Genomic DNA, 16,010 nt, shown 5'->3' on the forward strand with positions numbered 1-16,010 from the left:
CCTGTAGCTCACTTTTTGGCAGGTACACTCAATAAATGTCTTTTGAATGGATGGATGCATGGATGAATGAATAAATGAATGAAAATGGTACCTGCCTTGGTAAATGGTTAATAAGTCAACCACTCCTAATAAATGAAAGAGGGAATAGGTTAGACCCAAGTTTGAGAGGGAAGGAGATGTTGTTTGCAGACTGGGCTGTGTAATCTGCAGTATGAAGAAGCAACTTTGGTAGAAATGATGAGTTGATTGTCATCTTTTCCTAAGAAAAAATTATTAGTTTGTGAAAAGGAAAAGGAAGTTTATCTGCATTATTGTTAAGAACCTCACTTCCACTGATTAAGCATCCCTGTCATATGAACGCTCTTTTTCAAAACTCAGTGAGGGCATCAGAGAGGGCATCTGGGAATGGGGATTTGATAAAGTGAAAGGATGGAGCCCAAATTAAAATCTGAGTTGTTGATGGATGGAAAACATGTTGATAGAGAATCTTGGGTCCCCCTGTAAGCTGTAGTTGTCATAATTTGTCACTAATAACAGAGATTCTCTACCACTATATTGTTTTGTGTTGTGTTATTGTGTAGAAATTATCCAGCAACATAACACAATTATATTTCACAAATTTTAAATAGATAAGAAATTTCTTCCAGATCACTGTGGGGGGTGGGAGGGGCAGGGCAGAGATTTTCCAATTACCTGTAAGTAACAGAAAGGCAGGCGAAGTGTTTAGGATTTATAACAGAAACAAACTACTATTCCTAGATCTTACCCAGACCCTAAATCCTTGCTTTAAGCTTCTGTTTGTTTGCTCAAATCTGTTTTCTCTGAGGAAAAGAAATCATAGCTGAATAACAAAACTAGTGATGAACTAGCTTAATCAGAGAATGTCCTAAAATCACAGGGGTGAAATGTCAGTAGTTTCCTTTATGTTTGATTTTCCTAATGTTGAAGATCAAGTGTGTTTCTTAGGGGCGAGTGTGTTTGCTCTGGACTTGAGGTGAGTCTGGCTTGGCTTCTGCTTCTCCTCTTTAGCACTTCCCACTGTCAGGCTAATGGACAAATGTTTAACAAGAATCTGCAAGCAAACCATATGTTCTGCTCTTGTAGCCAGAAGACAAGATATTAGAGCGTTCAGACTGCCAAGAAAGGGGAGGTCAGGAAAAATTAGAGAGAAACAGCAGCCAGATTCAGAGTGGGTTAGTTTAGCTTGCCTCATACCCCGCTACTTAACTCCCACATTAAAGGCAGCTGGACCTACTTGAATATAAATGAATTCTAGTTCCACTTGTAGAAACCTAAAAAAAAAAATGTGTATATATATATATATATATATGATATTTGAAAAAGGAAGGGCAGAATCTGCCATTCATTCTATTACCTTGTAACACATCTGTTTTTGTGTCTTTTTTTATTTTCTGTGTATTATAATCTTTCCACAACTTGCTATTTGGTCTCATTACCAGATCTGTCCCTTAAAAACCAACACAAAAAAGTTATAGAGTCCTTTGCTCTATTTCTGATGAATAAATATAAAATTTGGTAAGAAACTTGTTGATTTATTGCAACACTCCAGGCATATCTGCTGATAGAATTCAAGGTCCAGAGTCTTTTTTGGATGATTTTATCTCTTTTATCTCTCATATTTGTTTATCAATAAGTTTATGTGGGTATAAAGAATCTGCCTGCAATGCAAGAGACATAAGAGACCCTGGTACGATCCGTGGGTTGGGAAGATCCTCTGGAGGAGGGCATTGCAACCCACTCCAGTGTTTTTGCCTGGAGACTCCCATAGACAGAGGAGCCTGGTGGGATACCGTCCATGCATCGCAAAGAGCTGGACATGGCTGAGGCAACTTAGCACACACACACATACACAAACACTCACACACACACATACACAAACACTCACATACACACATACCCTTCTAGACAATCCCAGAAATCCAATTTGAAACCAGTCAGATTTATTCTCTTATTCTGTACACTGAAAATACAGAGTTTTCATTAGAACTAGAATATTTAGAATATTAGAACATTAGAATGTTTATTTGAATATAAATGCTATAATCCAAGAACATATGTGCCACAATAGGAGTGTTGAATAAATAGAACAGATAACTCTAATTAGGAAATAACCTTTCTCCCAATTGTACACATGTAAATGACCTCATTACTACTGTGCATCACTGGAGACACAATTTCAGTTTGAAATAAATGGATCTTGTTTCAGAAATATGAGAAATATAAGTGTTCAGATATAGGACCTTGGAGACTGGGGTGTGAGCTGCTCTCTGAACCCCACAGCTGAATATTTTCTGTCTCGTAAGTCATTTACAACAAGATAAGTAATGAAAACCTCTATCTGGCCCACTGATGCTGCATTGATCTTATCTACGGTATCAACACAGCTGCCTCCATTCCCTGTTCTTTGATATGCTAACTAGCAAATTAACAAAAATATCTGCTTATTGCAAATAATCTGGGAACTCCCATAGCAGAAGCACAGCCAATCAGTACCAGGACGGGAGCAGCCTTGGGCAGAGCTCAGAAGAGGCCAGCAGGTCTCCTGATGCGGATCTGAGGAGCTCACCAACTCAGCATATTCAAAAGCAAAGACATCAGTTTGCTGACAAAAGTCCATCTAGTCAAAGCTATGGTTTTTCCAGCAGTCATGTATGGATGTGGAAGTTCCTGGGCACTGAAGAATTGTGGTGCTTTTGAACTGTGCTGCTGGAGAAAATTCTTGAGAGTCCCTTGGACAGCAAGGAGATCACGCCAGTCAATCCTAAAGGAAGTAATTCCTAAATATTCATTGGAAGGACTGATGTTGAAGCTGAAGCTCTAATACTTTGGCCACTTAATGCAAAGAGTCAGCTCTTTGGAAAAGACCCTCATGCTAGGAAAGATTGAGGACAGGAGTAGAAGGGAGCCACAGAAGTTGAGATGGTTGGATGGCATCACTGACTCAATGGCCATGAGTTTGAGCAGCCTCTGAGAGAGAGTGAGGAACAGGGAAGCCTGCCATGCTACAGTCCATGGGATCGCAAAGGGTGGGACGCAACTGATGACTGAACAACAAAATGACCTCCATAGAGAGAAAGAGGAGAAAGCTTATCATAGTTTCCCGTGACTGTTTTTCCCTTTTTCTTCATTCTCAATTTTAGTTTTCTGGAGCAGTGCCACTGAATTCTGTGGACAGATGATCTCCAAGAGAAGTAAGGGATAAAAGGATAAAAATACCTTTTTTGAATTTGGGAAGATTCCCGAGCCCCATCCAGATTTTATCTTTTTTTTTTTTTTTTAAATATATGGCTTTCATTCCTTTTTCTGGTCATGCTAGATAAGTGTTAAGGCAATTACAGAGGCTTCTCTGGTGGCTCAGTGGGTAAAGAATCTGCCTGCAATGCAGGAGACCTTGGTTTGATCCCTGGGTTAGGAAGATCCCCTGAAGGAGGGCATGGCAATCCACTCCAGTATTCTTGAGACTCCCCATAGATAGAGGAGCCTGGTGGGCTACAGCCCATAGGGTCTCTAGGAATCAGACACGACTGAGTGACTAACACACATAAGACAATTACAAAGTATTCCCTTTTTTGGGGTGAAGATTGTTAGCCATGGAAGATGTAGCCTGCCCACCATGTTCATTTCATACTTATTCTGAATTGGGTGGGGTGGGGGTGGGTGGTGGGGAATAAAGGTCACAGCACACAGCACTCAGAAAAGGACAAGAACCTAAAATAATAATTTGGCTGGTAGAAAAGTAGCCAGACTGTGACCACCCAGGTTGCTTTGGCAGGAGAGGGGAGTTTCTCCTCTGGGTGCCAAGTGAAGTGGACCACAGTCATGTGCAGTGTGTCACTGCAGCCTAACCTTTGAATGATGCTTACGTTCTTTTGTTCAGCACAGCATTTTCTGTTCATCCCTCTGCACTAAACAGTTCCAGTTCTTTGGCATTGGTGTTTCCATTTGCAAAAATTGTGTAACTCTATCTAAAGGGTGTCTTTCCAAGGCTTTGTCTTGCTGTGTGGTGGAAGGATAAAAGAAAAATCATGTCAAGAAGCCAAAAAAAAAAAAAAAAGTCTTTAGAATCAACAGGCTAAAGTGAAAATAATCTTCAGGGTGAACTTGTATGAGAGTCTGTTTTGTGAAACAGTACAGAGCTGTTTTGAGTGTTTGCAACCCCATTATAGACAGGTGTGTGTTGATCTTGTCATGTGAAGACCCAGACACTCCATGGAACCATAAACATTGACTTCTTGTTTTTAGACATGGATTTCTGAAGACTATGAAAAAAAGGGAGAGATGGTATTCCTATTAATTACTTATGAGGTTGTTTTATGGAAAATTATTGTTTTCACTATAATCCCACATAGAGATAGAGGTCATTAAATCACTGGAAATCTAACCAGAGGCCTTTCTTTTGACCTGGGGATCAAAGGCTTCCCTTCTGGAGGGGAGTGTTGAATTCCCAAACTCAGTGAAAGTTATAATTTATCACTAATACAAATGTCTTGTGGTTGGGCCCTCTTTAAGAATGGAAATTCACATGTGTAGTAGCTTCTGTTTCCTAAGCAGAATCTCTCTTTCCATTGTATCGTTTTGACTGAAAGTGTTTTCTTCAATGAATGGATCGGGTAGGACGTAGAAAGCCTTAATGGGAGGACATGTGCTGCTGGCATGTGAGTTAATTCAGGTGATCTGCTTGTCCTTTCTTACTGCTTTTAAGCCATTTTGTTGTTCACATATTTGCAATGGAAAGGAAAGGAGGTGTGGAAAGGTAGAATCACTGTATAATTCATTAAACTAGTTAAGTTTAATGGTAAAGGAAGTGGAATTGGGGAACTAACATAAACTCATATTACCTAGCAATTTCACATGCCTGTTACTCTTACAGTACTATTGGAAGGAAAGTGATTGGAATTTAGTTATTTTGCTATGAGATTTCTTGATAAACATGCACAAACAGGCTTCCTCTCTTATTCAGATCTGGTAAAATTCTGATCAAATGCCTCCAAAACATCTCCAATTCTTTGGAAAAAAAAATATTATTAAGCAGGGGTGGTAATCCAGGAATGAGCTGGAAAGTATCTTATTGGTATAACTGAAAGACAACACAAACAGCACTTTAAAAAAAAAGAAAATGATAAAAAATATTTTTATGAAAAATAAAGTAACTTTGTTTTAGATACTAAACTGCAGACCTGTGCCTGTGCACTAAGTTGCTTCAGTCGTGTCCAATTCTTCATGACCCTGTGGACCGTAGCTCACCAGACTCCTCTGTTCAAGGATTCTCCAAGCAAGAATACTGGAGTGGGTTGCCAGGCCCTCCTCCCAGGGGATCTTCCTGACCTACGAATTGAACCTGAGTTTCTAATGTCTCCTGCATTGGCAGGCAGGTGCTTTACCACTAGTGCCACAAACTGCAGACATACTGGATTTTAAACTCTTATTTCTATTTGGATTTACTAGATTGTGGAATTTGGCAATGGATTCATCCCCTGAAAAATCTGCTCTAATTGTACTTCAAAAAGCTATGCCTTGGGCACTTACCTGGCAGTCCAATGGTTTAACACTTCACCTTAACATTTCAGGGAATACTGGTTCCTTAAGTAGGTTGAATGTAGGGGTGAATTGGTGGGTTGAGGAGGAAGAGTAGCTTAAGTGGTCTGCCTACCCCTTTGATGGTGCTGTGTGCAGGGATCAAACACAGTACCATGCTTCTGTTCCTGGTACCTTAGAAATGGCAGTTGATTTACAGCCTTTTTGTATCTTATTGTAAGTGATGACCCCAATGGCCCATGTGTGCCATTATTTTTAGTCCCTTTCAGTTTCTTTGTACTCTCTTGCTGAAGGATCTGTTTGTTCAGGTTCAGGCACTGCAGTAAAGGGTCCCAGGTCCCAGTTTATCTGACCGAAGACAGGAAGACCAGCATGATTGGAGCACGGTGAAGGAGTAGAAAAGGAATCTCAGATAAGGTCAAAGGAGGCAAGGTCTAGAACCCAGACTTTGCATCATCTGCGGCTTTGTAATTCATCAGAATTTGAATTTATTGTAAGTGTAATAAGAAGGCGTTGATATTCTAAACAGGGAAGGTATATATACCTTTAAAAGACCATTGAATGAATGGAAAGATGGATGAATGAATGAGGCCTTTCTGAGGTCATCTGGGAGGAAGTGGAGAATAGAAACTAATAAAAACATATATTGTTTCAAGCCCTTAAAGCAGGGGTCCCCAACCTTTCTGACACCAGGGACCAGTTTCATGGAAAGCAGTTTTTCCATGAACCAGGGAATGGGGGGTGGTTTAGGGATGATTCAAGCACATTGCATTTACTGTGCACTCTATTTCTATTACTATTATATCAGCTCCACCTCAGATTATCAAGCTTAAAATACTGGGGATTGGGGGCCCCAGTCTTAAATTGTATGGTGCCCACAGAAATTTCTCAGACACAGACAGGAATATTTCTTTGTATCATGCTGGGAGCATCTTGCTGGAAGTATCTCCTAGTGCTAACTTGCTTTCTGAGACTTATCACATAAACTATGAGTCTCTTTAGAAAAGCTAAAATTGGGAATAACAAATTTATAGCATAGTGTTAAAAGTATTAACTTTAACGAGAGAGTGGGAAGGAAAAATTCATATTGTCGTAAATATTTTAGAAGTATTTAGGGGAACACATTGGTGTTTAAAAAATATAAAAAAGCAGCCCAGGCTGGTTAGAGTCTACATTCATATAGTTGTTGCTTCAAATAAAGGGGGGTCTGATTGGGAAGTGACAAGCTGTTAATAAATGAATACACTGGATACAACGGAAGGAGCTATCAAAGGAGTATTTACTAACTGTAAGGAATTTACTGCCTCGAGGGATTAAATCTCATGATTTCTTTCTTTATTATTTGTAAAGACCATGGGAATCATGACAGAATTAAATTTTAGTGCCTGTTTTAACCTTTGATGTTTTATGATGCACATAAGCTTTTAAGCTTGCTTCAAACATTTGAAAATCATCCAGGAGGGAAAAGGACATCCTGTTACATGGAGGTGGGAAAATCTAACTGATTTTTTTTTAATTCCTTTCAAAATCCCTGTAAATTAGGTACTATTTCTATTTTCCAAAGAAGAAACTGAGTTTTAAAGAAGAAACTGACTCATCTAAATATATTAGCTGGTAATCAAAGGCATCATTTGAACCCAAACCTGTGATTCCAAGGCTGGGATCATTGATTGCTCCCCAACAAGCTGATCTTTGGTGCTAATTTAAAAATTGCAGAGGGACTTGCCTGGCTGTCCTGTGGTTAAGACCTCATCTTCCAGTGCAGGAGGTGTGGGTTCGATCCCTGTTCAGGGAACTAAGATCCCACGTGACTCATAGTTTAAAAACGAAAACACAAAAGGCAAGCGATATTGTGAAAAGTTTAATAAAGACTTTTAAAATGGTCCACATCAAAAAAGAAATCTTTAAAGAAAATAGAAATAAATAAATAAAAGAAAATAGATGCTGGGATGCACACATGTAAGCTGATTTGAGAAACCATTCTTGATATCAGCATGTTAACCACTCTCTTATGGTCATTAAAGTCTTCTCATCTAATTACTAGTGTTTTTTTAAGGTATCAGAGGTGTATCTTGCTAGAGAAGATCATCACCAGTAAGATGAGACTTGAGATAATTCTAGAAAGTGTTCATGCCTGAAATTTGACCTGCTTCTGGCATGTGTGACACATCAGCCTGACAAATTTTAATGATTCTATTGACTATGGGAAATTCCATTAACATTTTGTTAACATTTATATTATCGCTAAGAAATAAATAAAAAGTAAACACATAAAATTTACATAATGTTTTATAATTTAAAAATCCTGCTGCGTGTTTTATGCCTGGCATTTTTTATTCGATGTAAAATGATGACCATTTCTCATTGTTAAAATGTTTAAAACATTATTTTTAACCGCAGCAAAATATACAATACCATCACATGTCTGTATGATGATTTATTTATTCATTCTGTGCTTCTCTGGTATAGGTATTCTAGGGCTTCCCTGTGGCTCATCTGGTGAAGAATCTGCCTGCAATTCAGGAGACCTGGGTTTGATCCCTGGGTTGGGAAGATCCCCTGGAGAAGGGAAAGTCTACCCACTCCAGTATTCTGGCCCAAGGAATTCCATGGGCTGTATAGTACATGGGATCGAAAAGAGTCAGACACAACTGAGCAACTTTCACGTAGTAGGAAAATTTCCTTTTTTTTTTTCAATTTTTTTCCAATATAACAGCACTGAAATAAATCCCCTGATATACAAATCTAAAAAAAAATGAAATTTCTTTTTCAAAAGATAAGACATAACAATGCCTAAGAATGTTGGGAAATGGAGGAGGAAGAGGGTGTAGAAAATGGACAGGTGCCCCCATCTCTCCTTTGAGTTTAAGGTTGACCTTAATTAATTTTTAAGTTTTCTGGGAAGAGTTTATCATTGAGTCATAATCAATTCAGATATGCTAAGACATGTTCATATTTCTAATTTAGGGACAAAATTACACTTACTCCTATTTCTATACAACCTGTAGATTTAATGTCCCAGACTCTGAGTCCATATTGACAAAAAGTTCAGATATTGATACAAATCCCAACAAGCTAACTAGATACAAATTTCTGCAAAGGCCTTGAATTAGCATGCTGCTGCTAAGTCGCTTCAGTTGTGTCCAACTCTGTGCGACCCCATAGATGGCAGCCCACCAGGCTCCGCCGTCCCTGGGATTCTCCAGGCAAGAACACTGGAGTGGGTTGCCATTTCCTTCTCCAATGCATGAAAGTGAAAAGTGAAAGTGAAGTTGCTCTGTCGTGTCTGACTCTTAGTGACCCCATGGACTGCAGCCTACCAGGTTCCTCTGTCCATGGGATTTTCCAGGCAAGAGTACTAGAGTGGGTTGCCATTTGCCTTCTCGCATATAAGAGAGCTAATCCCAACCCTGGTATAAGTGCACATGAAATTCAAGGTAGAAAGTTAAGTTAAAAATAATTGCTTATTTGGTAAAATGCAGTAGATAAGAAAAAAAAGAAAGAAAGAAAGAAAATCTTTCATCTGATCCTGGTCGTGCCAAAAATTGCAGCTTAATTTCTGACCAGGTAGTTACCATCTCTGAAAGAATTATCTGCTTTCAGATATAATCAGAGCCTTGCATCACTTCCCTTCCAGCCCTAAGACTGTGAGTTATTATTCTTCCCTACCTTCTGTAACCTTGTTCTGAAACCTCACAGGACATGCCATGAGTAACGTCTGTTCTCTTAGTGATCACCTGGGTTGATCAAGATCCTTGGCTTTAAGAACTTAGGGAAAATCTTTCAACATTTTTTCTCACTCTCTTTTAGGATTATCTGGGCGCTTGCATTGTCCTCACTGCATCTATTGCATCCATTAGTGGGTCTTCCAATTCCGGCTTGGTGGGCTTAGGTCTTCTGTATGCACTTACGGTAAGTATGGATGAAAACCTCTCTCTCTCTTTGTACCGCACTTGAGGTTCTTTCTGTAGTTATCATCAACTCTTATTCATGGATGTTAGAGGACTAGTTAGAAATTCATAACAAGATGATAGCCTGCAGATAATAGTAGATTTGGGCCTAAACCCGGTGTTTTAGGATGGCATGGATTCATTTCTGACATTTTGAATCAATTTTTAGAAACTCCTCAAACACTGTGGTCAGAGTTCTCCCAAGGTTGTTTGGGATTCTTGTCCTGAGTTGCTCACCACCCATTTAGGAACACTAACTCCCATGTGAGCTTCCCTGATAGCTCAGTTGGTAAAGAGTCTGCCTGCAATGCAGGAGACTCCGGTTCAATTCCTGGGTCGGGGAGATCCGCTGGAGAAGGGATAGCTACCCACTCCAGTATTCTTGGGCTTCCCTTGTGGCTCAGCTGGTAAAGAATCCGCCTGCAATGCAGGAGACCTGGGTTCGATCCCTGGGTTGGGAAGAGCCCCTGGAGAAGGGAAAGGCTACCCACTCCAGTATTTTGGCCTAGAGAACCCTATGGACTGTATAGTCCATGGGGTCGCAAAGAGTCAGACACGACTGAGTGACTTTCACTTCACTTTCACTTCAACTCCCATGTGAATATATATGAGGTAAGTGGAACCATACAACTATCCACTGGGTAAGGAAGTCAGGATAGTCCACAAATCAATGACATTAGAGGACCACTGAAGAAGAGCCTCCTTTGCCAGCGTTAGCCCATGACATCCTCTCTGATCTCTGATAATCTATAGCGTTTATGAACTGTACCCGCATGAACAGTCCAAGTCATCCTATCCCCTGATATCCAGTGTTCACAAAAACTGTTACTTTACTTGCTATGTGCTCATTGTTTTTGTCACCTGACACAGATAACCAATTATTTGAATTGGGTCGTGAGGAACTTGGCTGATGTGGAGGTCCAGATGGGCGCAGTGAAGAAAGTGAACAGTTTCCTGACTATGGAGTCTGAGAATTATGAAGGCACCATGGGTATTGTTCTGAATATTATGGTGTTTCACCTAAATAGTTATTTAAGAATATTAGTTGTGTGTCAGGCACATTGTCAGTTTTGATTTTGTTTTCCATTTCAATAGCCAGAGAATCCCCTTTCATCTTGACTTTGCCTGATAGGGTACAACTGCATCTGAAAAGATGTGATTATTTAGGCCTGAAAAAATCTTAGATACAACCAGAGTCCAGACAGAGTTACCTAGTAATATTTAGAGAGAATTATAAAAATACCTGCTTCCCAGGTGGCATAGTGGTAAAGAATCCCCCTGCCAATGCAGAAGCCTCTGGAGGCTTGGGTTCAATCCCTGAGTCTGAGGATCCCCTTGAGGAGGAACTGGCAACCACTCCAGTACTCTTGCCTGGAAAATCCCATGGACAGAGGAGCCTGACGGGCTGCAGTCCATGAGGTCACAAAGAGTCAGGCACGACTGAGCACACAGGCAATGGCATAAAGATATTTGGGCTTTATTATATTAATTACCAACCTCAGCTATGAACTACTGTATTCTTTTCCTCAAGAGCGTATTGATTTAGATGCCAAGGAGCTTAGATCTTAAAACAACCAAGATTCTTAGCCTTGCTGGAATCAAACTGGCAGGAAATTCAATACTGAGGACAGAATAATCTTCCTTAACTGCAAATCTCATGCTTAATGTGCATTCTGTTGCCTAAATCTTTCAATACCTCTTCAGCTCTTTAGGGACATGCAGCCATTCATTAGCCAATCTTTCCTCACCTATCTAGTCTCATCCTTCATCATCCACCTACATACCTTTCACTCTGGCCATACCAACATGCTATGCTTTCTTTTTATCTTTGTTCTTCTCTCTCTCTCTTTCTTACATGAAACAAATTCCCCCACCTCTTATCCTTTAAGATCCATCTCAGGCACCGTCTCCTCTTGAAACCCTGCTGGAACTCCTGGGCTGCCACCATCTCTGCTCCCAGAGCACCTTGGGTCAGCCTCCATCATGTGATTCTGCGTGCAGTCCTATAGGGGCTAAATCACTTGCATGCGGTCCCCTGGGATACACTGAGCACCTTGAGGCATGTCTTCCCTCTCAGTTCCCTGCATAACACCTCTCACATCTGAATCACTCAAATGGTTGAGGACCAGCTGGCTGAACAAATGAATTCACTGACAGATGAACCACCAGGCATAGAATTGAGCAATAGAGTGCTGAGAGACGTGATGCCCGTTAATGCTCCAAAACAAACACACAAAAACTATTTTTAAAGTTCTTCATCAAGAGACTTTTACTCTGAATGTAATGTTAATTAAAAGAAAAAAAAACCCATATGGGAATTCCCTAGTGGGCCAGTGGTTAGAGCTCCATGCTCTCACTGCCAAAGGCCAGGGTTCAATCCCTGTTTGGGGAACTAAGATCTTGCAAGCCACTCAATGCAGCCAAAATCCAAATAAATAAATATAATCTTTAAATTAAAGAAATTTTAAACCCAGAAGTAGGCTTAGTGTGACCTTAAATTTAGAAACCAGTGATTATGTGTGTATGTGTGAATGTATATAAGTATGTGTGCTTTTCTTTCTACCTCTTTCTGTGTCTCTCTGTCTCTGTCTCTCTTCCTCTACCCCATCTCCACCCTCCAGATCCTTCTCAAGTTCCAGAACATTGGCCTCAGGAAGGGGAGATCAAGATTCATGATCTGTGTGTCAGATATGAAAATAACCTAAAGCCTGTTCTTAAGCACGTGAAGGCTTACATCAAACCTGGGCAGAAGGTATGGAGTTTACTGTCATTTGATTTAATTCATACGGAACCTCAGATGGAACCACCCCATTGCCACTTGAGCTCCTTGGACATGTCAGCCAAGGATCTTCTCACTGGGCTCCCATTATATTCCTTACACTTTACAGGTCAAATTATGTACATAAAAGAGAAAAGGGAGAGAGTGGATCCAGATAAAGTATGCGTTCTCTAAACTGTATTGCCATTCATTCATCTCCCATGAAGATCAGAAAAATGAAAAATAGGCATGTTTTTCAAAACTTCTAGCTTTTGGCTCATGACCATTCCAGATGTCCCCTTGAGAACCTTTGTGTTTGTACTAGCTCTGGCCCCACAATTATTTATTTTAGTTATTGTAAAAAGAGCAAGTGTGCAGAAAAATGGACTCGTTTTACTTTTTGTTATATAATAAAATCATCACTTCTGAGACAAAATGGAGTACTTGTTTATTAGGTCACGATATACTGATTGGAAAAATGAAGCCACAGAGGTAAAAAACACAACCACATAGAAGTAAAAAAGAGTCCAAGTGGAATCGTTGAAGATTTGATGAAGATCCTGTTATCTTAATGTTAACTCAGAAAGGAGACCTGAGATGAGAATGACAATTTCAGTGTAACTGTTTAAATAGAGTTGCAGTTTTATCATGGTGTCTTATCTAAGTTAAAAATGCTTTGCCTACTTTTTTCTTTTATCTGAGTCCTCTTCTCTCTGAGTGATAGTTGCTTTCTTAGGTGGGCATATGTGGTCGCACTGGCAGTGGGAAGTCATCATTATCTCTGGCTTTCTTCAGAATGGTGGATATATTTGATGGTGAGTTACTAACTAAACTTTTTCATTAGCCATGTGATACTCTTCCTTTAAAAAAAAAAGCAACATCTACTTATCTCAGTTCAGTTCAGTTCAGTCGCTCAGTCATGTCTGACTCTTTGCGACCCCATGAATTGCAGCATGCCAGGCCTCCCTGTCCATCACCAACTCCCGGAGTTCACCCAAACTCATGTCCATCGAGTTGATGATGCCATCCAGCCATCTCATCCTCTGTCGTCCCCTTCTCCTCCTGCCCCAAATCCCTCCCAGCATCAGACTCTTTTCCAATGAGTCAACTCTTTGCATGAGGTGGCCAAAGTATTGGAGTTTCAGCTTTAGCATCACTCCTTCCAAAGAACACCCAGGACTGATCTTCAGAATGGACTGGTTGGATCTCCTTGCAGTCCAAGGGACTCTCAAGAGTCTTCTCCAAAACCATAGTTCAAAAGCATTAATTCTTCGGCACTCATCTTTCTTCACAGTCCAACTCTCACATCCATACGTGACCACTGGAAAAACCATAGCCTTGACTAGATGGACCTTTGTTGGCAAAGTAATGTCTCTGCTTTTAAATATGCTATCTACTTACCTAGTCTTGCAATAATAAAATATATTTAGAATGACTTCAGTGTTCTTGCCTGGAAAATCCCATGGACAGAGGAGCCTGGTGGGCTACAATCCATGGGGTTGCAAAGAGTCTGTCACGACTGAGCACGCATTACTACTACTACAACTACTATTGTGTCCTACAGACCATGGTTTGAGGCAGGTATTCCAGATAAATGGGCTTCCTGGGTGGCTCAGTGGTAAAGAATCTTCCTGCCAATGTAAGGAGATGCAGGAGACATGGGTTTGATCCCTGATCCCCTGGAGGAGGAAATGGCAGCCCACTCCAGTATTTTTGCCTGGAGAATCCCATGGACAGAGGAGCTTGGCAGGCTATAGTCTAAGGGGTCACAAAGAGTTAGACACAACTGAGCATGCACACATCCCAGATAAACAGTTTAGGAATAAAGAAAAAGAGGAACTGGAGAAATAAAATTATTAGCCCTAAACTCAGCTCTAGAAATCATTGTTAAAGAATTTTATTAAATTAGTACAATGAAAACAAGGCCACTCATTATGAAGAACAGCAGATGGAAGTGGCATTTCAAGAAGGAAGAGAGAAAAAGACTGTCTAGTGTCCTGCAAACTAAAAGCACATTTCTTTCCATTAAAGGAAAAAAAGGAGATAAATAAACTACATTTTAATTTTAGTGCATGACTCTTATTATCATCTTCTTAATAACATGGTTTAATGATGTTGGATGTTTTGGGAGGAGGTGACCATTGCTAATAAAGTGCCAAGGACATGCTGACAATATACAAAAATATTTATTCATCCGCAAAATTATTAATAGTATAATACATGGAAGTAATCTAATATTTGTTTTAGAAAAAGTGTGTCACATTATTTAGTCTGTTAAGTGACCTATAAATAGGCCAGCACATACACCATCTTGAATGAAAGGGGAGCCATCAGCTGAAGAATTACTTAAATATTAGTATCTCTAATCATTGTGATCATAGTGATAGTACTTCACCTTTTTATTATACTTGACAGGTTACATTATTTAATCTACACAACAACTCAGTGAAATAAAGAGGTCAGTTTATGAACAACAAAGCTGAACTGTGGTCACTGAAGAGTCTGGGACTTAGATTTAGCAAAGAGATAGCTATCCACCTCTAGATGAGCAGCTCGCTCTTTCCATGGCTGGTAATAATACGCAGACCCTTCAAGGATTTTCTGTGGGATTTGCATTATAATCCAATTACAGGATCCAAGACAATTGATTGAAACGTTTCATTAAAAACCTGTCACTATGATGGAACATATTAGATTAGCCATAGTCTCATGAGTTCAGAAACATCATTTCAGCTCCCATGAGGGCTATGATGACGGATTATCTTTTTAATACCATTAGGCAATTGAGATTTTAGTAGATAATATATTATACCCAGAAGAAAGTTTAAGCTAACCACCTTACCTGCTCTTGAATCTAAATCCAGCAAAGGGACTCTAACTGCCATCCTTCTCTTAGCATGCTTATCTCATAGAGCAATATTATCTTTGCACAAAACAAGATCATAAAATAAATCTATGAAGGTAAGGAAGAGTCGTCAAGATTGCACAAGTTCATGTACAGTGAAATTTATTAAGAGTTGACACCTATGTCACAGAATTTTCTTTCCTCAATCAATAAATGAGCAAAGAGACTTCTCTGATGGTGGTCCAGTGGTTAGAAATAGATGCCCTCACCGCTGTGGCCCAGGTTTGTTTCCTGGTCAGGGAAGCCTTTCCTCTTGGGGCTTTCCTGGTGGCTCAGATGGTAAAGAATCTGCCTGCAGTACAGGAGACCCGGGTTCGATTCTGGATCAGGAAGATCCCCTGGAGAAGGGAATAGCAACCCACTCCAGTATTCTTGCCTGGAGAATCCCATGGACAGAGGAGGCTGGTGGGCTACAGTTGCAAAGAGTTGGACACGACTGAGCGAGCAACATGGGCAGTCCAGTGGTTAAGCATCTGAGCTTCCATTACAGACGCACAGATTCTGTCCCTGGTCAGGGAACTGAGAGCCTCAATGTCACTTGGGGTGCCCAAAAAATAAATGAAAACAAACATTAGAAATAAATATAACACAATATTGTTAATCAGCTATACCCCACTACAAAGTAAAAAGATTTTTGAAATATATAAGTAAATAAATAAATGAGTGAATGAGACAGACAAAAATGCCTGTCTTCAATAACCTGATATTCTAGTTTGGGGAGAGTGCTATGCTTAGTCACTCAGTTGTGTCCAACACTTTCTGACCCCATGGACTATAGCCTGCCAGGCTCCTCTGTCCATGGGGATTTTCCAGGCAAGAATACTGTAGTGGGTTGCCATGC

The 16,010-nt window shown here is 40.1% G+C and overlaps 1 protein-coding gene across 1 annotated transcript in view; it reads left to right on the forward strand.

Moving 5' to 3' along the window:
- The window catches only part of ABCC9 (ATP binding cassette subfamily C member 9), a 153,318-nt gene that overhangs the window by 120,223 nt on the left and 17,085 nt on the right, over nucleotides 1-16,010 (forward strand). The window contains exons 31-34 of the mRNA XM_052641509.1: nucleotides 9,367-9,468; nucleotides 10,377-10,497; nucleotides 12,128-12,258; nucleotides 13,001-13,079. Coding sequence (XP_052497469.1) covers nucleotides 9,367-9,468; nucleotides 10,377-10,497; nucleotides 12,128-12,258; nucleotides 13,001-13,079 — 433 coding nt within the window. The remainder of the gene's footprint in view (nucleotides 1-9,366; nucleotides 9,469-10,376; nucleotides 10,498-12,127; nucleotides 12,259-13,000; nucleotides 13,080-16,010) is intronic.

Source organism: Budorcas taxicolor, chromosome 5, assembly GCF_023091745.1.
Source record: "Budorcas taxicolor isolate Tak-1 chromosome 5, Takin1.1, whole genome shotgun sequence".
In the NCBI taxonomy this organism is placed as follows: Eukaryota; Metazoa; Chordata; class Mammalia; order Artiodactyla; family Bovidae; genus Budorcas; species Budorcas taxicolor.